General features: G+C 36.6%; 2 protein-coding genes across 2 annotated transcripts; both read right to left on the bottom strand.

Annotated features, from left to right (window-relative positions):
* Positions 1–5,940: 5,940 nt before the first annotated feature.
* On the bottom strand, positions 5,941–11,693 carry LOC121417995 (trithorax group protein osa-like). The gene is made up of 3 exons (XM_041611701.1): positions 11,131–11,693; positions 10,096–10,330; positions 5,941–7,613 (listed from the first exon to the last, which is right to left on the bottom strand). Exons 1-3 carry the CDS (start codon positions 11,691–11,693, stop codon positions 5,994–5,996), a joined length of 2,418 nt encoding a protein of 805 aa, XP_041467635.1. The 3' UTR covers positions 5,941–5,993.
* An 897-nt stretch (positions 11,694–12,590) lies between these two features.
* LOC121418091 (photoreceptor outer segment membrane glycoprotein 2-like) lies at positions 12,591–15,470 on the bottom strand. The gene is made up of 3 exons (XM_041611797.1): positions 14,866–15,470; positions 14,354–14,588; positions 12,591–13,135 (listed from the first exon to the last, which is right to left on the bottom strand). Exons 1-3 carry the CDS (start codon positions 15,468–15,470, stop codon positions 12,974–12,976), a joined length of 1,002 nt encoding a protein of 333 aa, XP_041467731.1. The 3' UTR covers positions 12,591–12,973.
* Between the last annotated feature and the right edge of the window lie 9,006 nt (positions 15,471–24,476).

Consider the following 24,476-nt stretch of genomic DNA (forward strand, 5'->3'; position numbering starts at 1 on the left):
TCCCATTCATGTGGCTTTATATCTTAACTTTGCTACGTAATGTCCCAGTTATTTTCTTGTTTAGAAATTGATTAAAAACGTGATATTCATTGTGATTACCCCCCCCCCCCCCCCCTCTCTCTCTCTTTCTGTCTGTCTCCCCACCCCCATCTCTGTCTCTCCGCCTCCACCAATAAGAGCTGAATAAGAACCATAATAAAATTTTGATTTGGATTTCACTTTTACCCTTCCACGCTGCCAGCCTCCATACCCTACCTGAGTATTCCAATACTACCTGACGTTTTTAAGCCTCATATTTCACGGCCCTTCTATCTGCGCGACTTTTGTGACATGAAAACCAGGTTCTGATGACGGGAAGGAAGTATGACGTCATAGACGGTCGTATGTCCCAGGTTTATACATCCACCAAGAGCGGGAAGACGAATCGGATTATGGAAAATGTCTGATGACGTAAATCCGAGAACCAATTTTGGGTCATCGCTTGCTGTCTTCTCCCAACATCACCAAATACTCCCTCCCTTTTCTCTCTTTTGATACAGTAACACCACACAGTATTGATCAAACTTTTTAAGAATAAAAAAATGACGAGGAAAAGTGGAATATTATATAATTTCTGAATATTTTGTCTAAATCCATCAACACACTTGCATTAAGAACGGTAAAAGTGTGTGTGTTTTTTAGAGCTTTCGCTCAATTCGCCATATTCAATTCAATTTATTCAACCATGAAAATATGTATATACAAATCATACAGTGTACATAATTATTCAATAAATAGTACAAAATATGGCTATCGGACTATAAAACAAGCAAATTGCTTGTAGACAATGGCCCCAATTAATATCTAGTCGCTCCACTTTTTTTTTTTCATTTTATTTGTACGTTTCAAAACTGCACATGCAGGTGATGTATATTTATACTGTAAATTATTAATTATGAAATGTACTTTAAACATTTGTGGAATATGAATATATGAATAAATAAATAAAAATAAATAACTATTTTTTTTTCATATTTTCGGGGGGCTCAATGCGTCAATGACCTATCACTTGCGCCGCCATCCTCGTTTGTTGTGAGTTTATGCTGATTTTACATTATCACCATTCGCAAATTCAATCTCTAGTATATTCTTGGAAAGCCAGCGGTGGCTTTTCCCGTCGTCTTGATAGATTTCTTCTCTCACACAGCATTTGGCACATCGATCGAACCAGTATCTGTCACAAAAGTGTAACGAACTTCTTTAGTATTGCATCCCTGATTATTGTAAGCGATTAGATTTGAACTGTTTATCTTTTGTTCATTAACCTACATTCAGTCGTGGTGTTACAAGTAGATTAAATGTGATTAAACTAATGAGCTAAGGGGTTGTATGAAGAGGAGGGTGGTTATAAAGTATACGCATTACTTTCTCTGAGTCACAATTCAGTGGCAGCTATGTATACGTAGATGTTTGTTTGATGACATTTCCTTTATTATAATCAGGTAAAAGTTTGGCAGGTCTATTGATTTCTGTTCCTCTGTTTGCAAATCTGTTATCATGGCTATTGGGCCTATATCATGATGTCAGTAAACAATGTTAAAGTGGATTGAGGGTATGTGTTGCATTCCGTAAAAATAAAAATCATATCTAAAATTTATTGCATGTTTCACAAATTTATACCCAAACTATGCCCCTCAAATTGTTAAATTCAGCTCGGATGTTTCGCTGCCTTGTTGGGTTTTCTTGAACGTTTTGTAGATAATAATATAATTATTTGCTTCCGTGTAATCCTGCATAATTATGCGGTCAACGGTCACTATGGACTAAATCAATTTGTATGAATGAATGCCTATTTGACATTAATCGATGAAGAATCATAAAGATGAATTAGAACAATCGCCTATGTATTCTTTACAACTTAAACTGTATGGTGTTTATTATAGTCAACTGTGTGGGGTTTTTTTTCGTTGGCCGATTATCTGTGTGCTTCTCTGACTTAACCCCGTTCTTTGCTTAACTTAATCAACGATTTCAGCCTAACATGGCCTAAAGGACCCATACAGCTTTACAGCTGTTAGCACGAATTTGACGAATTACGTATCCCCTTCACAGCTACGTATGCCCTAAAGAGGGTATTATCCAAAGTCATAGGAATGAATGAAAAGGGGGTGGGGAACACCAGTCCTCATATAAATTATATAAGGATGTTTAATAGTAGTATACACATATCTGGCAAGACTTTTAACTGGAATTTTAGTGAGCTAATAATGGCATGCTTGGCAGGTTTATTGAATCGCATGTGCATCTTTTCTTGATATTACATTATAATTGATATTGAAATTTGTGTTCTGGGGCCATAATTCAAATCATAATAATCAAAGATGCTCGCAAGCTTTGAAGAATCGCTCGGGAACCATTTTGTCCCTCATGTTTTAAGATAGAGATAGATATTGAGAGAGGGGAGAGGTGGGCGGGTGAGTCCTTGATCGCCCCTCAAAAAACATAAATGGCCGAGATTAAAACTGAAGTGTCCTTAGTTATCCCTTATTGAAGTCAAACGTTTTCAACACAAATAGAAAGTTTTGGTTTGATTTGGAATGTATGTCATGCAGAGTCACATAATGCGTCAATGGTACCCTTGAAGGGACGCAATCAGGATTGATCTAGAATGGGTCTCTAAAGTTCTTGAAGCGTCGTATATTAGAGGCTACGAACTTCCCTTTGTTTTCTCTATCTCACATCATCATGCATCCGCACCATCATCATCCTCATCATCATCGTCACCATTACCATCATCATCATCATCATCATCATCATCATCATTATCATCACCATCATCATCATCACTAACACCATCTCCATTCATCTGTGAAAACCTACTTGGTTCCTCTAACCCTGGCCACATAGCTTTACCCCTCACTCTTCCTCGTGGAGTTATCGTTGACGGTGAGACAGTTTACCATCTTATTTAGATCGCATAATAGCCGAGGCGCCAGTGAGCTAAGGATATCATGCAGTGATCATTATACCAAGCTACCCCGCCTCCTTATCATCTAACTCTTTATATGAAAGAAAGTCGTTTACTGTTTAGGTAGAAAACAGGTTTTGATTAATGTGTAATTTGTCAGATACCACGCGGGACAATTCGAGTGTTTGGATAAATCAATATATGTTTTCATAATAGACAGTATGGAAAGATGTTTGAGGAAACGATATTTCTTCCTGAGATCATCATACCAATAAAACAAATTTTAGTTATTTCTCCATGCGGGTGATTCAAAGTACGAAACACTCTTTTAAATGTTCCCAGTTTGCAGATTAGTTGGGGGGGTCTTGTATAATTATTTAGAATATGTAGAAAAAAGCAGTAATTCAATAAGTTTTGTCAAAAAGAACCAAATTTCATAGTGTATAACTAAACAAAAAATATATTGAAGCTCATGCAAGCTCTGTTTCTATTTGAAAAGGACTCGCTCTGTTTCAGTAATTTGGTTCTAGTGGGCAAAGACAGTTGATGATGGAGGTAGATTGGGTCCACAATAAAAAGGAAATAAATCCACAAACGGTCGACTTTTGAAATTTGATTTTCTAGGGCAAAGGAGTAGTTATTACGGTCTTGTCTTTAGATATCCCTTTAACTACCTTTTTGTTACTGCGATTTCTTCTAATACCAAGATAAATATTAACTTTTTTCCACAATGGACAAAGAATCAATCCCGGTAGTGCATGTATTTGTAAAAACCAATGTCAGATTTAAACCATATAAACACATACAAATCATGGGGGGGGGGGGCTAAATGCCATCGATGTATCATAATAAAATTTGAATAGTTACAAATTGTGCTGCTCTGAAACTGAGTCATCGAATAAAACGCGTATCTCGGTTTAAAAGTTAAATGATTGACACTGTATTATTTCGCCTATTTAAACCGCGTTGCACAACCATTTACTTTGCTGCAAGCACCTTCTAATTTGAGCTTGAATTATTTTCCCCTTTCAACGTTGTTTGAAGTTTAACTCTGGACTACCCTATAGGGCTCCTTTTTGAAATAAACAATGATGATGGGATCTTGTAAAGCGCCGGTATCCGCCTCAGCTGGGCGCTCATGGCGCTTGCTCAAAAATAGGAACTATCTCACAAATTTCAATGTCTTCAAACAGTGCTTAGGATCATCATTCAGTTAAAGTACTGTCCTATAGTAATGCTACAATTTAGTTATTCTTGCAATAAGGTTGAAGTAGGGAACGGAAAGGTCTTCAGGTAAGACTCAAAAGTTGATTGGGACTCTGCTCTCCTGATAGATTGGGAAGGCTTTTCCACAGCTTCGATCTATACTCTATCAGAAATAAGAGGCTCATTGAAAATGTGATACTTGAGGAAAGTAGAAGATTTAAGACATCGTGACAAATCTTGACACCGGGTATCCCGTCTCCCATGATGGATAGCGATCTACTTTTAAACGATTATTACCGGTTATCATTGCGATAATGTGTATCGGGTCAAGGTGAGAGTGATCATGGGGTACTAATTAAATTTGGAGTGGTGTAGACTTGACGCCAACCGGACGCGTCGCAAGCCGGGCATCGTTTAGTTCACGAGAAAATAACATGTTATCTTGCATGCATTGACCACCAAACTTTAAAATACAAACGCATTTAAATGTAATGGGAAGTATATTTTCATACGCCCGATTCTACAAACACTTAATGAAGAAAATGATTACATATACATGTCTTATAATTCATGACATCAAAGTCTTTTCATAAAAATCAGTATTACAAACTAAGAAATTAAGGTTCGTGTTTGCACTCTAAATGCAACACTACAGCAACACCTTCAATGGGGGTACATTCTATTTTTATACAATAGGTGAAAAGGTGTAAAAATTCATTTTTGTTCTTGTTTTAGCTTGAAAATGTTCATTTTTAGCCTAAAAATTGCGACATTGCAACTAAAAGTCTGCGTATAACTTCATGAATTAAAAAGGTGCAAACTTTATTGTAGCTATTATAACGACACAACTCAAGATGCACAACAGCAACCGGTGGGGATGTAATTGTAAAGCAAACCCACATTTCTTAGTGTGCATAATACATAAAACATAATATACTATCACTAAATGAAAATTTCTACAGAGTAACAGAAGGGTACTAGGGTTGTAAAATCAAATATTAACGCTAAATGAGCTGTAATGGGATATACCTTAAACTTGTTCCAATCACATAAATGTCTTTTTTCGAGGGACTTGAAGAATGACGTCAATTTGTCTATCTTGAAAACACTTCAAATTAACTGCCGCTGGGGGCGCATGAGCACTATGTAGCCAACTCATGTTGGAGTCCATGCGTGTCTGAAGCTCTTGTAACTTCTCTCAAACTATTTCACTTACTTTGAGGGCATTATAGTTATTCAGATCACGGCACAACCATTATCGATTACCCCCTTCACACTTGAAGAGGGTATCTTTTATCGAGATCGAGGGAAAACGAACAAAACATCCGAATGGAGAAAGGGGTTTGTAACCATTTAGAAAACAGCAAATAATTTTCCCCCCTCAAAATAGTCAAATTTCGAAAACAACACAAGCAACAAGGGGAATGTACCGTTACAAAATATTCAGCGATTTTCACTACCAAATTCCTCTGCGTCAACTAGATACAACGAATTCGGCAGATTATAACAATAGTAAATGAAAATCCCTGAGTTTTTTGTTCCCCCCGATGAGGAGTTTTGGGAAAATTATCACCCCGGCACACTCACATTAAGCTATACATAGAAAAAAAAGATGTCGATAATGTGTCAGTCGGAATATAATCATTATGAAGAGAAAAGGTGGAAGTCTTGTAAGAAAGCATGTCCACTTCTTCTCCCATCAAAAACCTTGACCAATAGCCACCATTCCCTGTTCTCCGTCAAAGGACAGATCCGATAATAAGGTAATACATTTACCCTCCCTTCCCAGCATTTTGTAGCTGAAAAGTTTGCCATGGATGAGAAACTTGAGCACTAACTATCATCGTAATAGTGGTGTATCTGAGGATATACTTGTATCCCATTCGTCCGAGTCTCCGGAAATAGAACCAGTTTCCAAATCAAGAGAGCTGCTTTCCGATGATGACGTTGACGATATGGTTTCCTCGGTATCTGAACTGCCGCTATACGACGTTTCGCTTTCACTAGATTCAACAATATTATTATTTCTGTTCCTCGACCGTTTCATCTTGGTACCACCTCGTTTTACAGGTGACCTACCTTTCCCCGCCTTTGCTGAGCCTTTCTTCCATTTGGGGGCACTTTTGGTCTTTCCCATGGATTTTTGCCTACTTTTCATGCTTTTCGTCGGGCTTCTCTTAGGACTTCTCTTAGGACTTTTCTTGGGACTTCTCTTAGAACTTCTCTGGGGGCTCCTCTTTGGACTTTTCATTGGTTTTCGCTTTACAGATTTCGATTTAGGGCTTGTCTTGGACTTGGTGGGGCTCCTCGATTTAGGACTTGCCTTGGACTGTCTCGTTGAAGCTGATTTAGTCTGCTTCGTTTTAGCACTTCCTTTCTTCTTGCTCGGGCTGGCACTTCCCCCTCGTTTTGGAGATGACTTCACACTTTTCTTGGGGCTCTGTTTTGGTGCTGACTTTTTAGGGGTACTAGTTTTTGGTTGATTGCTTCCAGCTTTCTTTGATGGAGGTTTGTCAGGTCTCGGAGGACCCTTTTTGCCTGCCTTCGTTTTTCCACCCGGAGATGATTGCGATGGCGGTTTGCTGGGTCTAGGCGGTGCTTGTTTCTTTGGAGAAGCTTTCTTGCTAGATGGTGGGCCGTCTGGTCTTTTGGGCGGACCTGTAGCTGGGCGTGACGGAGGAGCTCCTTTGGGCCTTTGAGGTGGAGGGGCTTCTGGTCTCTTTGGTGGAGGACCGCCAGGTCTTTTAGGTGGAGGACCACTTGGAAGTGCAGGAGGCATCGGAGCATCTGGTGGACCACTTGGAAGCATGGGAGGCAACGGCGCATCGGGAGCTGTATCATAAAAATCCGCCATGCCCCCTGGAGCATATGCTTGCATGCTGTCATAAAAGTCGTCTATTGGTGGAGGGGCATATGCTGGAATATTCTCATAAAGATCTTCCTCTGCCGTAGGGACATAAGCTGGAATGTCGTCATAGATATGTTCTTCGTCGCGGCGAATCGGTTCTTCGTAAGGGGACTCACTTTCGTACTGATTAATGTTTTCATAGATTGGTTCACTCTCGTAAAGCTTAATGTTTTCGTAGATTGGCTCACTCCCGTACTGACCATCGTTCTCATATGGATTGTAGCTTTTTGTCTGATTAGAGGCATATGCAGTAACGGGCTCATCAAATTCTTCATCAAATGTCGAATCATCTAATAAAGTGTCGTACCCTTCTTCAGCATCCAAGTCATGATCTTCAAAATCTTCCATGGATCCTCCTAGGCCACCTTTATCTTTTCCAGAAGGAACATCTCCGCCACCTTTCTTCGGTTTTGGGCCGTCTCCTTTTGGCGGTGGAGGTGGTCCGTCTCCCCCTGGGCATAAGAATCCTGGTGTAGGAGCCTCCGGGTCACCCTCGGCTATGGCACCAGCTATTGAGGTCTGAAGGTAACGGGCAAGCAGGAGAGCCAACACCTGAAACAGGGTATAAAGACAGCGTCTGATTAGTTAAGGGTACGAATTTCTCCGCCCGAATGTGACGATCGTGGATGTTATGTTCTAAGGCCCGTTTCATAAAGGACTTGCAACTGTTGTAACTTTGCAATAATGACAACTACCATGGTAACAGGACTCTGCAGCCAATCATGGTAACTTTTTTAAATATTTATGAAGAAAAACAGTTGGACCTACGTGAAGCTGACCCTCTAACAAAATCACTTTAAATTAGTTTGTCTTATAAAGTATAGCAAAATTACAACAGTTGCAAGTCCTTTATGAAGACACTCTCAGCCCCCCCCCCCCCCCCCCTCCTCCTTGGATGCCATCAAACGTGACTCTCATTTATTCAACTTTATTTCTCAGTAACTTGCAATAATGACAACTACAGGATTCAGCAGCCAATCAGAATCAAGGTTACCATGGTAAATTACAACAGTTGCAAGTCCTTTATGAAGCGGGTCCCAGATCATTTTATAGTTACTCAACTTCATTTCGCTCTCACAAGTATGGTGGTTCGGCTGAAGAAAGACAAACGAAGGCGTTTTTCCATTGCATAACAAAAAGAAGCACACATGAAGATGCATGTTCAGACAAGTTGTAAATTCGAGCAAGAAGGCGATTTGAATAATATAAATTTAATTCAATTGGAAGAATCATAATTTCGGTATTGAAGAATTGTTTTGATAATTTCACAAAGAAGAAATTTGAGTTTCCTTTATGTGTTCTTCAATCCTTAAAATTTTGGAAATCTAAAACCGCAATACACGGGGAGGGGTGCCTGACACCAAACCCAAATCCAACTTTTATAGAACAGAGAATTGCTGACAATAGTAAAAAAAATTAGGTTATTGGTGCTACTTACTGTGTGAATTCATTTATTTGATACTGTTGTGTATACAGTGCGTATCAAAAAAAAGTTTACACTTAGAAAAAATCCTTTAAAATTATATATTTGTAATATCCAGGCGATTTTTCCACTTTTTAGCATTGGTACAGATCCATTTAAGCAAATGACGATATAACTGTCGAAATATATTTCCGCTTGAGTGAGCACCACTTACTTTTGAAAAGTTGGTGAAAAATGACTTGCGCAGAACTTTGAAATAGTTATGAGAATAAAAGTAGACCTTAATCATGAAGAACACGTGGAAATTAGTTAGTAAAATTGATTTGAAGATATCTTTTACCTTTTTAAACTTGTTTCCTTGCCCAAACACTTCGAAGAGTGCATTGCGCCCCACCCCACTCCCCCACACACCGAGTCCATCGTGACGATATTTGCTTTACACTGAGCTGTGATTTACATGAAATGGCTTAGGCTTGATTTTCATTTTGTTAATCATTGCCAAGCTTGGGAAAAGTGTGGAGAAACAAGTATTAAATGAAAAATGAAATGTAAACCAACTTTAAATGATAAAAACTTAGTGAAAAATGCTGGAGATGTCTGATATAAACTTTTGTTCAGATTCAGTTATGTCCTCAGATCCAGCTGGCACAAAAAGGGTAAAGGTTGTGCTTACTAAGTGTTGAAATTTCAAATTTGGGCGGCAAAATTGTTACAAAATGCTTGAATGTATCCGTTTTATGTCAATTGGCTAAAAGTGCTAGGGAAATTTATGAGAAATGCTTAAGTATGATTTCGCCCTTTCCCCTTGACACAGCGTGAAAACAAGCATTTCTGCGCAAACAGATTTCTGCGAGCTTTACAAAAATGGACAGTGCTCACTCAAGTGTAACATTCTGTCAAAATTTTTACTTTCATTGGATAGATGAGCCCCAAACCCATAATTATATGTGAAAAAATTACCCACATGTTGTATATTTGTTAATTCCCATGGCTTTTTCAAAGTGTAAACTTTTTTTTGATACGCACTGTATATTCATTAAGAAAGCACAGGGAGCCTGATTCTTCACAAAACTTAAGATTATGGAAATTACCATGCAAACCATGATGCTATTATGGGTAAGGGCCATGTTATTACAACGATGGTAAATTAAATATTCCCATACTTCTTTTACTTAGGAATTGGCGCCATTTTCAGACACTCTCAGCCCCCCTCCCCCTCCTCCTCCTCCTTGGATGCCATCAAACGTGACTCTCATTTAATTCATTCAACTTTATTTCTCAGTAACTTCAATGAAGGTTCATACAACAAAATGAAATATATACTATTTTCAAGAAACATTAATTATTGTTAAACTCTAAATCAAACAATTTGAACTGACCAGTCAGCTGACCGGTAAATGATATATAAATTAAAGTTATTGAAATATATATTTTCTATTAAACAATACTTATTATTTTAGTAACGAATGGTAACTTTTTGAATATTTATGAAGAAAAACAGTTGGACCTACGTGAAGCTGACACTCTCACAAAGTCACTTTAAATTAGTTTGTCTTATAAAGTATACCATCCGTCGTTTTTCAGGAGGGGTTGAATAATGTCAACACATACCTGTACTCCTAGCAAACCAAACGATGCTGCTCCCAGCTGGTTGAATTTCGATCCAAAGTACTCCATCAGTTGTTCCTTACAGCCAACAGGGTGGAGAGTGAGGTCGGTCTGGTAGTCGTAGTTGTAGTGGATGTCGTTATCCTGAACTTGATGGTGGATGCAAGGGCGTGGTGATTTCGGTCGACAGCACGAGAACGGAACATCATCGGTTAGATACTTGCCCGTCGTCATCTTACTGCCATCAACCAAAGAAATATATTACGACTTCTAGATATTACAGGTAATTGAAATTATTTTGTTTGTCTGTCTGTTTGTTTTGTCAACACTTTGTATGAGTCATAATCGTCCTTAAATCATGTGAGCTTGAATGGGAATGGAATCTAGGCCTATATCCAAATAAAGATCGTCAGTATTCAGTGACTAGGCCCATCAATAGCGATAATTCTTTTTTTTTTTCAAGTAAAGAGTTAAATTATCTTTGGAGTCAAAGGACCCTTTAATATCCATTTCTTCACATATTGTCTTCTGGATAATACGTCGGATAATACTTTGTCGAATAAAACATTCGATAATTGCTTTCATTAAAAAATCCCCCTGATTATCAAGAATAAAATCAAAGGCTTTAGCCCATATTTTTCTCGGTGTTACCTGAGAATTTGTAATAAACCTTACTATTAAAAAAATGTGTTGATTTCGTCCAATTCCCCAGACTTGATGGGCAATTCTATTCTGCTTTCTTTAAATTTGCCAATCCGTTAATTCGTAACTAATTTGAATTACTTTGTATTATGTTTAAATTGAATTGAAATAAATCATTGAAATAAAAATTTGAAAACCTCCTGAATTGGAATTCTTTATTATTAATAATAACCAATGTTGTCGACGGTCCCTATAGCTATTTCTTGAACTGTTAAAAACGATCTTATGAAAAAAATAGGGTTAGATAGCTTCCTCCAAAACATGTAAGCAGCAATTATTTTTTCATTATTAAATCTATTCATGTCTTGCCAGTGATTATTAATCATATCATTTTACCTCTGTATTTTGCTGTTGGAGATATCCAAGAAATTGTTGTTAATCCACTGAACGTCGAACCAGTCTTCATATCCATTATTACCACAGCATGTATTTTTAATTTGGAGCATGTCGATGTCATATTTCAGAGTGCTGTCTTCGTGGTATTTCCCCATCGCCTTGATGAGACCATTATGAAAAGACCTCGAGAGATGGTGTCGGTGAGCAAAACACATGCTTCCCGCTGTGAGCAAGGCGATGAGAACGACAATGAGAAGCACAAGGATCACCATCAGCAGACTGCGAAGCCGTTTTCTATTCGCGGGATTCCCGACGTCGAAAGCGACCTTGCTGCCGGCGAGGTTAACCAATGCGGTGAGTCCTCCGACGACCATGAGGACGATGGGAAGGACGTTGCCGTCGTATCCTTCGACTAAACTGACCTTAGACTGGAGAGTGAAACGGAGAAAGAATCCCACTGTGCAGAGTCCTACTGCGCCCAAGAGAGTGATGACGTGAAGGATAACGAGGAGTACGGCGATTGTCTGCCGTCCTCCTTCATTCAAATTGATTGCTAAAATCATATCTCTTGTCCCAGGACAACCAACAGCCTAAATTGTTGAATGATAAGTTATTTTCACCTGATTTGGTGACCCCTTAATCCTAACCCTTTCTTGAACTTATTACAAAGATAACGTCATCGAAATATTATAGGAGGCTGAAAGCGCTAAGCGCAAAATAATGTTGAAGTTGCGTATGGAGTCTATGGAAAGGCGCATCCTTTGTTTTACGCGCCTGTACTGTGAGATGCGCTTCAGCTAATTAATCGAGTAAAGCTGTTGCAAGCTGCGCTGCGAGCTTTTATCTTTATTATTTTATTTCTTTCCTCGTTTTTCCCCTTATTTTTTCACTTTTGAAATAAGCCTTATGTAAAAAAAAAAAATTACGGGAGTCCTTATCAATTTCCTTCTTCAAGCTGGTAGAATATGCCTATTAGATTACTCACGTTTAAATAGGCAAGTTCTTTCGACAATTTTTTTTTCTTTTTTCTTAAATTGATAAATGTGAATCATCATTTTCCCTCCAAAACAACAATATCTAATTAAAAGGATTGGTAAGATTAATTACCTTTGATGCTTGGAAGTTGACTAACATCGCAACAAGAATTGTTAATCCATTGCCGATTTTACCTAAGCCAGTGTTTATTTTGTTCCTTTACAAAGCCTATAGGAATCACAAAATCCATTAGTCAACGATTTCTTTGAGAAAAAAAAGAAAAGAAATATCATCACAAAGCAGAACATTTTGTTTATTTTGAAGTGAATTTTAATTCATACCATAGTGACATAATGAAGTTACTTGTAATCAGCATGGACAACATTGTTTTCAAGAGCAATAAGAAAAACATCAAGAAGTTACGGCGAAAGTTTGATGCTATTTTATGTGGCCTTCACACATAGTCACTCCCATCACTAGCTCATTCCTGTGCAAATATATCTCTATGATCTTATCCGAACCTCATTCAATAACGAGGATACCATGCTCTTGAAAGGAAGAATATCTTCAGAGCCCACTGCTTGGGGTGACACGACATATGCTCCTGTGACATTTGATCCGGTCTTGATCTCAGAGGGCATGGGTTTAGAGTTTCTGGTTCAGAATAATGTGGAGATAAGCATTGGGGTTTATTTAGTTTTGGAGGTTTGGTTTCACGTTTGGCTTAGTGTGTAGATTTTTCATCAGAGCAATTGTCGTAGGAGCAAATGTCATGGAACAGCCACTGGGGCTCATCGTCTCAAGGGATGGGTGCATTACTACCATCTTGATGATTTTCCAAAATTACCAATATGTAAATTCCCAAGTTTTATATCACGGCTCCAAGGATCATTGCCGTGATTGCTTTGAACAAAGTGACAAGAGGGAATTCTTCAAAGATCCATCCCTTGGCAGTTCTCTCGGGATTGCCACGATCCAGAGCATTGCAGATTGATGAATTCAAGTATTGGGCTGTCAGGAGGATGCTCAACTGAGAAAAAAAGAGGAAGGGGTGAAATTAAGGATATTGAAGGATTTACAATTAGGCGGCGAAAGGTGGGGGTGAGAGGAGAGAAGATGTTGATGGTGATTAGTGGTGACGATGATGATGTTGACGAGGAGGATGATGATGAAGATGATGAAGACATTGTTAATAATGATGATGATGACTGTGGTGATAAAACTATTGATGGTAATGATGATGGTGTATAGTGATGACGATGAAGATGATGAGGTTTTCGATGCAAATGGTGATGATAGTCATGATGACGATAATGACGATAATGATGATGGTGGTGGTGGTGGTGGTGGTGATGGTGGTGGTGATGATGATGGTGATGGTGATGATGAAGATGAGGATGATGATGATGATATAGAAATGTCAAAGTTATAGGTACGTTAATCATATTAATAGTAAGTGCAATAATCATGCAGCAGGACCCAGACTTATGGCAGTCCGAGTTTTTGTCGCTAATCGGTTGAGGCCAAGTTTAAATATTTGATATTCAGTGGCATTTGATGCATGGAATGTGCCATTGGTGACGGGTGACGGCTTGTATTTTAATCTCAAGGCAATAGCGAAACCGCTAAGGAAGGTGTCTACTTTCATACTATAAAAAACTTAATACTGTAAAAACGCCATTCAAAAATGTGTATACAACTTTGTATCAGTTTAAACAGGTGTTTAAAATCCTAAATAACAATGTTCACTTTTTAATATATAATTCTCAATAAATTGAGCATGGTTATTTCAACTGTTAAATAACTACTGTAAGGTCCATAGCATAGTAAAAAGCGTTGTGTAAAATTTTAAAGTGAGTTTTTACTGTGTATGCAAAAACAACAAACATGTATTGGGACCGCCTTTCATCGAGGAATATTGAAAGCTTGCAGGGCATGTGGAGGAAGATAGTATGCATTTTGGCAGTCTATTTTGAAAAGGTTCATGATAAGCACGTTTGCTGTGGATCCAATAAGACCTATCTGCAGACCTCACAGGTGCCTACAAGGGTGCCGATTTTTTGGCATCCAGAAGGATGCATAGTATTCCCCGCTCCTATGTGTGCATCCTTACGGATGCAAATCTTTAGGGTTTTCCTTTTCAAAGTTCCACCCTCTTTGGTGTTATTATGAAGCGTGTGACATTGAGCCAATATTTCTTAATAAGAAGGTTTCATTTTATCTTCACACACGACCTCCGCCATCTTACCTGTAGTCCGCAAAGACCCATCACACATCCACCGATTATATTGAGTTTTCTGTTGAAGAACTCCATGAGCCGATGTTTACAGCCAGTCTTATGAATGGTAAAACTAAGATCGAAGTTGTAGAGGTAGTGGGCATCGTTGTCGAGTACGTTGTGGTGAATACATGGTCGAATAGAGCGCGGATGGCAGCAAGAGAAAGGCGTATCATCGTTGAGGAATTCTGTAGATTCTGTTCCTCTGTAAGGGTATATAAAAGGGTCAGTAAGCCACATTAACGAAAAGAGAATGGAATCAGAATATATCGGCAATATTTGGAGCAAGAAAAATATCTAAAAAATAATGCGTCTAAAACGTAAATCATATATACCACATGGGATTTTTCTAATATTTGAATCTTTGAATTTTTGGTTGGCAGAAAAACCTTTCTTGTTGGTGTTTATAAAAATCTTTTGAATCTGTATTCCAACTTCACAACATGGTACTCTGGCTAGGGCTATGTTTTGATTATACCAACCCGTCATCATCGTGTTCATCATCATGATGGGAATCTCGAGCAGGTCTCTTCGAGCCTTCGATATAATCATCATTAATCCACTGTATTCTGAACCAATCTTCATAGTTTTCGTTTCCACAACATCCAAAATCCAATTGGAGAGAATCGATTTCCTCCTTGATTTCAATATCGTCCTTGTATCTCTTCATGGCGCTAGTGAGACCATTGTGAAATGATTTCTTCAACGAGTGACCGTGGATGAAGGTCATGGATCCTCCTATAAGTAACCCAAGGTCGACGATACAGAGGATGACCACCATAGCAAGCAATGCACTTCGGAGCTTTTCCCTCTTCCATGAGAATGACGCCTCGTGGCCAATCTTGGCAACGACCGGGTTCATGAGCACGGTGATGCCACCGACGACCATGAGGGTGATTGGTAGTTGTTCGAAGTCATAACCTTCGATGAGATTGACTTTGGCTCGGATGTGACTTCGTATGTAAAAGCCGATGCCGATGAGTAAGGTGCCACAGACGATACCGACGATGATTTGGATTATGAGGAATGAGATGAGACGTTGCCGACACTCCTCACTTATGTGGCAGGGTAAGACCGCTTGCTTCATGGCATCTCGTCAACCAAACAATAGCAACAAAAAATCTGTTGGCTCTTGGAAATTTTCAATCAGATTTGCTGGCGATTTATTGTTATTGATCCTAAGTAAATGAGCTTCATGTACAGAAATGGTGCAAAAACTTGCGTTTCAGAACTATGTTCTCCCCGTAAGATCACGAAGCAAGACTCTACACTGATTATTCCTCCATTTCAAGTCACAACTCGTGACAAAATAGACCAATTTTAACAAAACCTGACGTGGGCACAACTTAATTACGTCATTGCGTGGTTATACAAGTTTATCGCGCAATATATTGCGCGCTTAGCCTACTCATCACTGGCGTAAATCCGCTCCGAGCATGCAGTGCAGTGAGGGGAGGGGGGGGGGCTGTGATAGCAATATTGACCTGAAAATTCAAATTTTGGGGACATCCCCACCAAAATGTTATCTATATTGTTAATAGCCGTGTTCATATACCAAGTTTCACTTCAGGGCCTATCCCGATTTTTTTTTCGACGGCTATATTGTAAAGAATTTGATTTCGTGTTATTCTCACAAAATTCCCGGTCATTGAAAATCAACCTTTTGCAATGTTGAATGATGATGAGTTATACCATTTGTTTAGGCCGAATACTGAAACCCAACAGAAAAATTGCAACCTGCCGTATTTTGAAAACCTTGTATCCAAGGAAATGAATTTAGCTGTAGACTTAAACGATAATAATGACAATAATTATCACAGTTCAAATTACTTTACCATAAATCAATTTAAATCTCCGGAAAAGTCAGCGAATACATTTTCAATCATGCACATGAACATAAGGAGCCTGAGCTGCAACTTCGATAATTTACGTCTTTTAACGGATACATCTCCACAAACGAATTTGTCTGTAATCGCGTTAACCGAGACATGGTTATCTCAGGAATCTAATACTTTATACTCACTTCCCGGTTATACCTTTGTAGAAAATAATAGAGCTAATAGGAGAGGAGGAGGGGTGGGTCTCTATATTAATGAAAAAATAGAATATTTCATACATACAGATCTTAATTGTATGAATGAATTTGCTGAATCTATCGTTATTGAAATTCAAATCCAAAAATCTAAAAACATTATTATAGCGGTATTTTATAGACCTCCCAACTCCAACTCACATATTTTTTTAGAATACTTACAAGATTTTCTACGAAATCCAGTTTTTATAAATAAAGATTGTTATATAGCAGGAGATTTCAACATAGACATATCTAATACTAACCATAATGCCTCACAAGAATTTTTGGACATAATGATATCCTCATCTTTTTTACCATTAATTACAAAACCAACCCGGGTTACTAACCAATCTGCAACCCTTATTGATAATATTTTTTGTAATGTTACTCCTTTACCCGAGTCGGGAATTATTTTATCTGATATCTCAGACCATTTTCCGATATTTTCAAGAGTCCCGTTTAGGTTAACAAAAAATCATTCCCCGCAGCATAAGTTCCGAAAAGTAACGCCAAATAATATAGCGAGGTTGAAAGAAGGTCTAGAAGACACCGACTGGTCTGAGGTGTTCGGTTCGCAAGATACCAATACAGCATATAATATATTCATTAAAAATTTAACCACACACTTAGATAGACACGTACCACTAGTCAATAAATGCTACAATTATAAAAAGAGTCCAAGACTTCCTTGGATATCGAAATCAATATTACGGTCAATAAATCGTAAAAACAACTTATACTATGCCGACAAAATAAATCGTTCAGAGAAGTCGCATCGCAAATACACCATGTATAAAAATACCCTCACAAAAATTTTGCGCAGCGAAAAACGAAAATACTTCACAAACCAATTAATTCATTTCAAGCATGATATAAGAAAAACATGGCAAACTATAAACAATGCCTTGAATAAGTATAGCGTAAAATCGAACATAAAAACAATAAAACACAATGATATCGAAATTCATGATTCTGCTCGGATAGCTGACATATTCAATCAATATTTTTCACAGATCGGAAAAAATCTAGCCGACAATATACCATTAACACAAAAGAAATTTACCGATTTCACTCACCGACCAAATCCTAATTCTCTTTTTCTATTACCAGTACATAGGAATGAAATAATAGATACAGTGAATAACTTAAAAAACAAAAAGAGTTGTGGTCATGATGGTATTGATAATATTTTATTAAAAAATGTCATTGAATATATTGTTGATCCTTTAGTACACATATTTAATCTATCCTTAATTAATGGCGTCGTGCCCGACAATATGAAAATATCTAAGGTAATACCAGTGTACAAAAAAGGAGATAAGAATAATGTATGTAACTATAGACCGATATCTTTATTGCCTACTCTATCAAAGATTCTAGAAAGAGTGATATATACAAGACTATTAAAATTTTTGAATAAATATAACATAATTTCTGATTTTCAATTTGGATTCCGCCAAAAGCATAGTACTTCTCATGCCACTCTTTCATTTGTTGAAAAAATCACAAAAGCTATTGATAACTTTGAACATACAGTAGGTGTTTTTCTGGACCTCTCCAAGGCCTTTGACACTATAAATCATGAAATACTACTATACAAACTTGAAAATTACGGAATCAGAGGAAAGGCCTTGGAGTGGTTCAGGAATTACCTAATAAACCGTAAACAGTTTGTTAACATAAACGAACAAAATTCTTCTCCACTAAAGGTTAATTGGGGTGTTCCTCAAGGCAGCATACTGGGCCCACTTTTATTTTCGATCTATATAAATGACATTCACAATTCTTCGATAATGTTATCTTATATTCTTTTTGCAGATGATTCAAATGTACTTTATTCTCATCCTAATCCCGATATTTTAGTCAATATATTGAACATTGAACTGGAGAAGCTAGTACAATGGATAAGATCTAATAAATTGTCAATCAATGTAAAAAAAACGAAATGTATGCTTTTCAGCAATTCTTTAGATAAATTACCATACGATATCAAATTGGACAACGCTGACATTGAAGTGGTCACTACAACAAAATTTTTAGGTCTGATAGTAGACAACAATTTATCTTGGAAAACACACATTGATTTTATATGCCGTACAATTTCACGCAATATTGGTGTTGTAAATAAGGTCAAGTTTTTTCTTCCAACTTCCTCCCTAAAAATGCTTTATTCAACATTAATTTTACCCTATCTAAACTACGGGATAATTGTCTGGGGAAACACACATACATCTTATCTAGAACGAATATTACTTTTACAGAAAAAGGCATTGCGCGTTATTTTTAATATGTCCTGGAGATCCCACACAGACCAATTGTTTATTGACAATAAAATCTTAAAAGTAAAAACATTATATCAATATAACTTGGGTCAATTTATGTATCAATTAAATAATAATATGCTACCATCAATCTTTGATTCTTCATTTAATAAAAACAAAACTATTCATAAATATCCTACACGTCAATCCGAGGAATTTCATTTTCCTCTACCCCGGACAATTCTTGCCAAATCCATCTTCACTTTCGAAGGCCCTCGACTTTGGGGCACTCTTGATAATACTATCAAAGATTCCCCAAGCCTAAATTCTTTTAAATTTAAGTTGAAAAAGTTTCTCCAAGATACTCGTTAGTTTGTTTAACTCTTCATCACTCATACATTATACTTTTCATATATACTCAGCACTACGAGCTGTGAAATATGATATTTTTCGTTTTCCTGTTGATCCGTAAATTCGCTGTGAGTGTTGGGGCAAGAATCTGGAGACCACTGATCTTGCTATTTTCTCTCATTTCTATTTCTTTCTTTTTATTCTTTTAAACTATTCATTCAGATAGTTTTACGTTCAAATTTCTACCATGTTGTGTTTGTGTTTTGTTTATATTCTTCATACGTATGTTATAGGAGGCTGCATCCTACAAGCTTCGCTTTTTAGCAGCCTCCTCCGTTTCCGACCTGTTATCTTGAGTATTATACATAATAAGTTTCTTTGTTTTATTGATTATAATTATATCAAGATGTATGTAACAAAACTATTGTAAATGTAAATGATTGTTGGAAATGGAAAAAAATAAATGAAATGAAATGAAGAATTTGATGTGAGATGATCTGATAAATTACAGTTAAAATCAATATGCGAGGAAGCGAAGCGAGCGAGTTATTCTTCAGTAGTTAGAATAGTCCGAAAACATCCTTCAAGTGGTGTATAATTATCACATGAAGGGCTGTACATACGGGAATAATATAACCGTGTACATAATATTACCAACTATCACTTTTGGAAATGATATAGAGGACTATCTAGATTTTTTAATGGCTGTGGTAATGGTTTTGTAGTAATATATAAAATACTTATACTAATCAAAGGTTATATCTAAAAGCGAGCGAGCAATATTTGAATAGTTAGAATACAGAGTGATGACCAAAATCGTCTTTCAAGGGGTGCGTAATTATTTGAGAAAGGCCGCGAGTGAGCGTAGTGAGCGAACCTTGAAAAGGCTGTTTTGTTTCAGTCGTTAATTTGAAAGATTACATAGGATAAGATAATAAGTGCAAATTATTAATAGCGTTAATCTTAGAACAGGAAAATGAAATATATAGAGCAATTAAGGATTGAGCAATTCATATTTGTTCAGTGAAAATTCTTTAGCTGAATAGTAGGTGAGATGAGAATAAAAATAAATGGTGATTAATAAGCCTTATCTAGGCCATTATCTGATCAGAGGCCACAATAATAAACTTCCAAAATCGTGGAAATAGCACAATAATGCAGAATAATGAAATGGAAAAAACATTGCAGAAAGGAATAATTGATAAAATTGTAAAGATAAGTTATGTGGGAAATATTGCTGACCTAAATGCCCCCGTTTTTCATCATTCACTTTACTTGAAGTATAGGGTATATGCCTATATTTTGTTATTGGTTTATGATCAACGTTATAACAATATTTAAAAATCATTGGTCTCATAAATGGACTTATACTTCGCATGATGCAGCGGATGTACAATAAGCTAAACGTAAAAGGATTTATCATGGTCAATTTCTTGTAAGAATAATTGATTGACCGCGCGAGATTTTTTTTTTTAAATGCAAAATCAGGCCAATTTAAGAACTTTGACTTCATTTATTTTTGTTTGAATAAGTGAGGGAGGAATGATAGCACATTCCACCCCCCCCCCCTCCAGAAAGTAAGGCACTATATCCCTTAATCTCCCGCCCCCCCCCGTATTTACGCCCTGGATTTACACTTTCATAATTTTCAGATGTCTGTTTCACTTTCCTCTCATAAAATATCTCCCTTTTTTCTACAATGTCCACTTTCTCATTGAACTTTTCACTCTCTTTAATTTCTTCTTTTAATAAGTGTACTCTCCAAGGTTTCAAAAGTTCCCTTGTTAATTTAGCTAAATTGATAGGACATATTTATTTGAGATATCCATGCTCTTCATTTGGGTCCTACATGATCAGAAACGAGACAAAAGTTAATATCTGAAGCATAAATATGAATGCGTTAATCAGTAAAGAAAACATGAATAGGTTAATCAGTAATAGTAGAGCGGATAAGCTCCAAAAATCACAAGAATTGTGCAAAATTTGACTAAAGCATGAAACTTTCACAAGTATTAGTATATGCCGTAAGATTTATTTTAAAGATGGGAGGTAAATTTTAAAATGCCATTTTCGGCCGTTGCCATGGCAACGGAATAATTTCTCAAAACTGACATACATTCCCATGTAAATGGTAAATAAACATGATATAGATGAATAAAATGATAACTTTCAAGCTTCCAATTGAATATATATAAAATTTAGAAACATTCAAAATCAACAAGATAGTTCCAATCGGTCCGTTGCCATGGCAACGGCTTGTTTTTCCCCAGAAAAATAAAAATTTTGATTAAAAAAATGTTGTAGAATATGATTTCTTTAATTTTCCCTAATTTTACAGTGTTAAACAAAGATATTTTGGTTGCTAGATGTATAAATTATATCTCAAGCCATTGCCATGGCAACCAAATAACAACTGATTTACAAAAATAACATGGTTGACAAGACAATGGGCAGGTGGAAAAATCAACTGGAATTGACTTAATCTGTATGCTTTAGTTTTGACCCCCTCATTTGAACCAAAAATACAGAAAGTGTTCTGCAGGAGTTCTTTATAAAGATAAAACTTTATGTTGCATTGGTAATGCTTGAATTAAATAAAAAGAAACAATGTTGCAAAGAACCCGTTGCCATGGCAACAGCTTATTTTCCTCTAGAAAGGTAAAATTATTGATAAAAATGTAGAATACATGTATGATCATCAGTCAATTTTCAATAATTTTTAGGTACTAATCGAGATATGTTTGTGACTAAATTTATATATATATATAAAACATCTTAAGTCATTGCCATGGCAACCAGATAACATTCAATTTAAAAAACAACAAAACAGGGATGACAAGGTTATGGATAGGTGAATAATACAATGAAAATAACTTTTATGCATAAGGTTTGACCTACTCAATTAATTTAGGGGAAATAATAAAGTTAGTGTTTTGCATGAACTCATTAGAATGTCCAACATTGATGTTGCCTTAGCAATACTTGAATTCCACGATAAATATCAATGTTGCAAATGACCTGTTGCCATAGCAACGGCTCATTTACACAAGAAAAGTACCAGTTTTGATTAGAAAAATGACTATAGACTCTGATTTTTCTTTCATTTCTCCTAATTTTGTGATAAGAATTGATATGTTTGCTGTTAACATACAAATAATATCTGAAGCCATTGTCATGGCAACCAAATTACATCGAATTTGAAAAAAAAACATGGTTGACAACACAATGGACAGGTGGAAAATGCAATTAGAATTATTCTGTATATGCTTAAGTTTTGAACCCCTCATTTGAACATAAAGTATAGAATGAGTTCTGCAGGAGTTCTTTAGAAAGATAAAAAATTATGTTGCCTTGGTTACGCTTGAATTAAATTCTTTTTAAAATGTTGCAAAGGGCTCGTTGCCATGGCAACAGCTTATTTCCCTATAGAAAGGTAAATATATTGATAAAAATGTAGAATACAGACATGTATGATCATCTTTCCATTTTCAATTATTTTAAGGTACTGATCAAGATATGTTTGTGACTAGATTTATAAATATAACATTTTAAGCCATTGCCATGGCAACCCGATAACATCTATTTTTTTCAAAAACAACATGGATGGCAAGGGTATGGAGACTATAGACAGGTGAAAAATTCACTTAATGTGCATGCATAAGGTTTGACCTCAATCTACATGATCTAGGGGAAACAATACAATGAGTGTTCTGCATGAACTAATTAGAATGATAAACATTGATGATGGCTTGGTAATACTTGAATTCAATGATAAATATCAACGTTTCAACTGATCTGTTGTCATAGCAACTGCTCATTTTCCCAAGAAAAGTACCAGTTTTGATTAAAAAAACTGTAGTGGTCTGATGTGTCCAAGACCTTGAGACGGCTTCCAAAAATGGAGTTTAAAACGGCTGTTGATATATAAATGGACATAGCTCACTTCATATCCGTCTGGGATAATTATATGATTTCGTGTCTAGACCATGGTTTCAATGGTCAAGTAATACATTATGACAAGTTACACGGACAGTCAGTTGTCCTGTATATTAAAAGAAATCCAAGATGGCTTTGAAAATGGAGTCTAAAATTGCTGTTGCTGCATTAAAAAGCGTAGTTTCTTTAATATCCTGGAATAAGTTTATGCCATAGTGAAATGTGTCAAATTATACATAAGGACAAGTTACAAGAACAGTTAGTGTTCAAGTATGTCCAAAAATCCAAGGTGGCTTCAAAAAATGGAATATAGAATAGCCCCTGTTACTAACAAATGGACATATTTCGTGTAATATCTGCCAAGTGCATATTATTTTGATATCTAAATCATGGTTTTAAAAGTCAGTAAATACATCATGTACATTGGAGCATGGACCTACCACTCTAGGTCCATGATTGGAGCAAGTTACAAGGACACAAGGACAGTCAGTAATCCAGTATGTTCCAACATCCAAGATGGCTTCAAACAATCGGGGTCTATTGAATTGGAGCCTGTTCCTTAAAAATTGACATAGTTCATTTAAATCCACCAAGGAAAACTGATTTTGGTGTTCACACTTTGGTTTCAAGTTTTAAAAGATACGTTTAGACTTGTTACAATGATATCCAGTTGTCCATTTTGCCTAAAAATCCAAGAGGGGTTTTCCGAAATGGCATCCAAAATGACTTCTATCACTCAAAAATTATCAGAGTTCATAAAACCTGTAAGAAACAATTTTGGTGTCTACACTGTGGTATGAAGTGTCCATTATTACATTAGGACAAGTAACAAGGATGGTTAGTTTTCAATTTTGTCCAAAATCCAAGGTAGATTCTCACAAGTGGATATCATATCCACTTCAAAGTAACAGTCGCCATTTTAGAATCTATTTATGGAAGCCATCTTGGATTTTCAGGCAAAATGGACAATTAGTCCCAACGTATCATTTGATCCTTGAAATCCTAGTGTAGACACCAAAACAACATCTCAATGTGTATTTAATGTACTATGTCCACTTTTAAGTAACATTAAAACCCCCATTTTCAAACAATCTTTGAATTTTTGGACACATATTGACGCCTGACTGTCTGTTCAACTGGACACAATGTACAGTATTAGTTGACCCTTGAAACACTTCTGTAGACACCAAAATCATATCCCCAATGTGTATTAGTAATGAACTATATGTCCATTTTGAAGTAACAACAGTCAATTTAGACCCCATTTTGTAGGCCATCTTGGATTTTTAACATATCATTCCATTGATTGTCCTTGTAACTTGTTCTAATGCATTAAAAAATGGTTTTATGATAATGGTTGAGACATCAAGATCATATTCCCCAGACAGATATTGAACAAACTATGTCCTAATTTATTATTTGACTCTTGTAACTATGGTTTAGACACCAGAATCACATTTCACAGGCGGAT

Source organism: Lytechinus variegatus, chromosome 7 (assembly GCF_018143015.1).
Source record: "Lytechinus variegatus isolate NC3 chromosome 7, Lvar_3.0, whole genome shotgun sequence".
NCBI lineage: Eukaryota > Metazoa > Echinodermata > Echinoidea > Temnopleuroida > Toxopneustidae > Lytechinus > Lytechinus variegatus.

Coding starts and splice junctions, on each gene's coding strand:
- LOC121417995 (XM_041611701.1), bottom strand. CDS start 11,693: ATGATTTTAGCAATCAATTTGAATGAAGGAGGACGGCAGACAATCGCC. Junction 10,331..11,130: donor TCCAACAGCAAAATACAGAG/GTAAAATGATAT, acceptor GGTTGATGGCAG/TAAGATGACGACGGGCAAGT. Junction 7,614..10,095: donor TTGGTTTGCTAGGAGTACAG/GTATGTGTTGAC, acceptor ACCCTGTTTCAG/GTGTTGGCTCTCCTGCTTGC.
- LOC121418091 (XM_041611797.1), bottom strand. CDS start 15,470: ATGAAGCAAGCGGTCTTACCCTGCCACATAAGTGAGGAGTGTCGGCAA. Junction 14,589..14,865: donor GATGAACACGATGATGACGG/GTTGGTATAATC, acceptor ATACCCTTACAG/AGGAACAGAATCTACAGAAT. Junction 13,136..14,353: donor TGGGTCTTTGCGGACTACAG/GTAAGATGGCGG, acceptor TTTTTTTCTCAG/TTGAGCATCCTCCTGACAGC.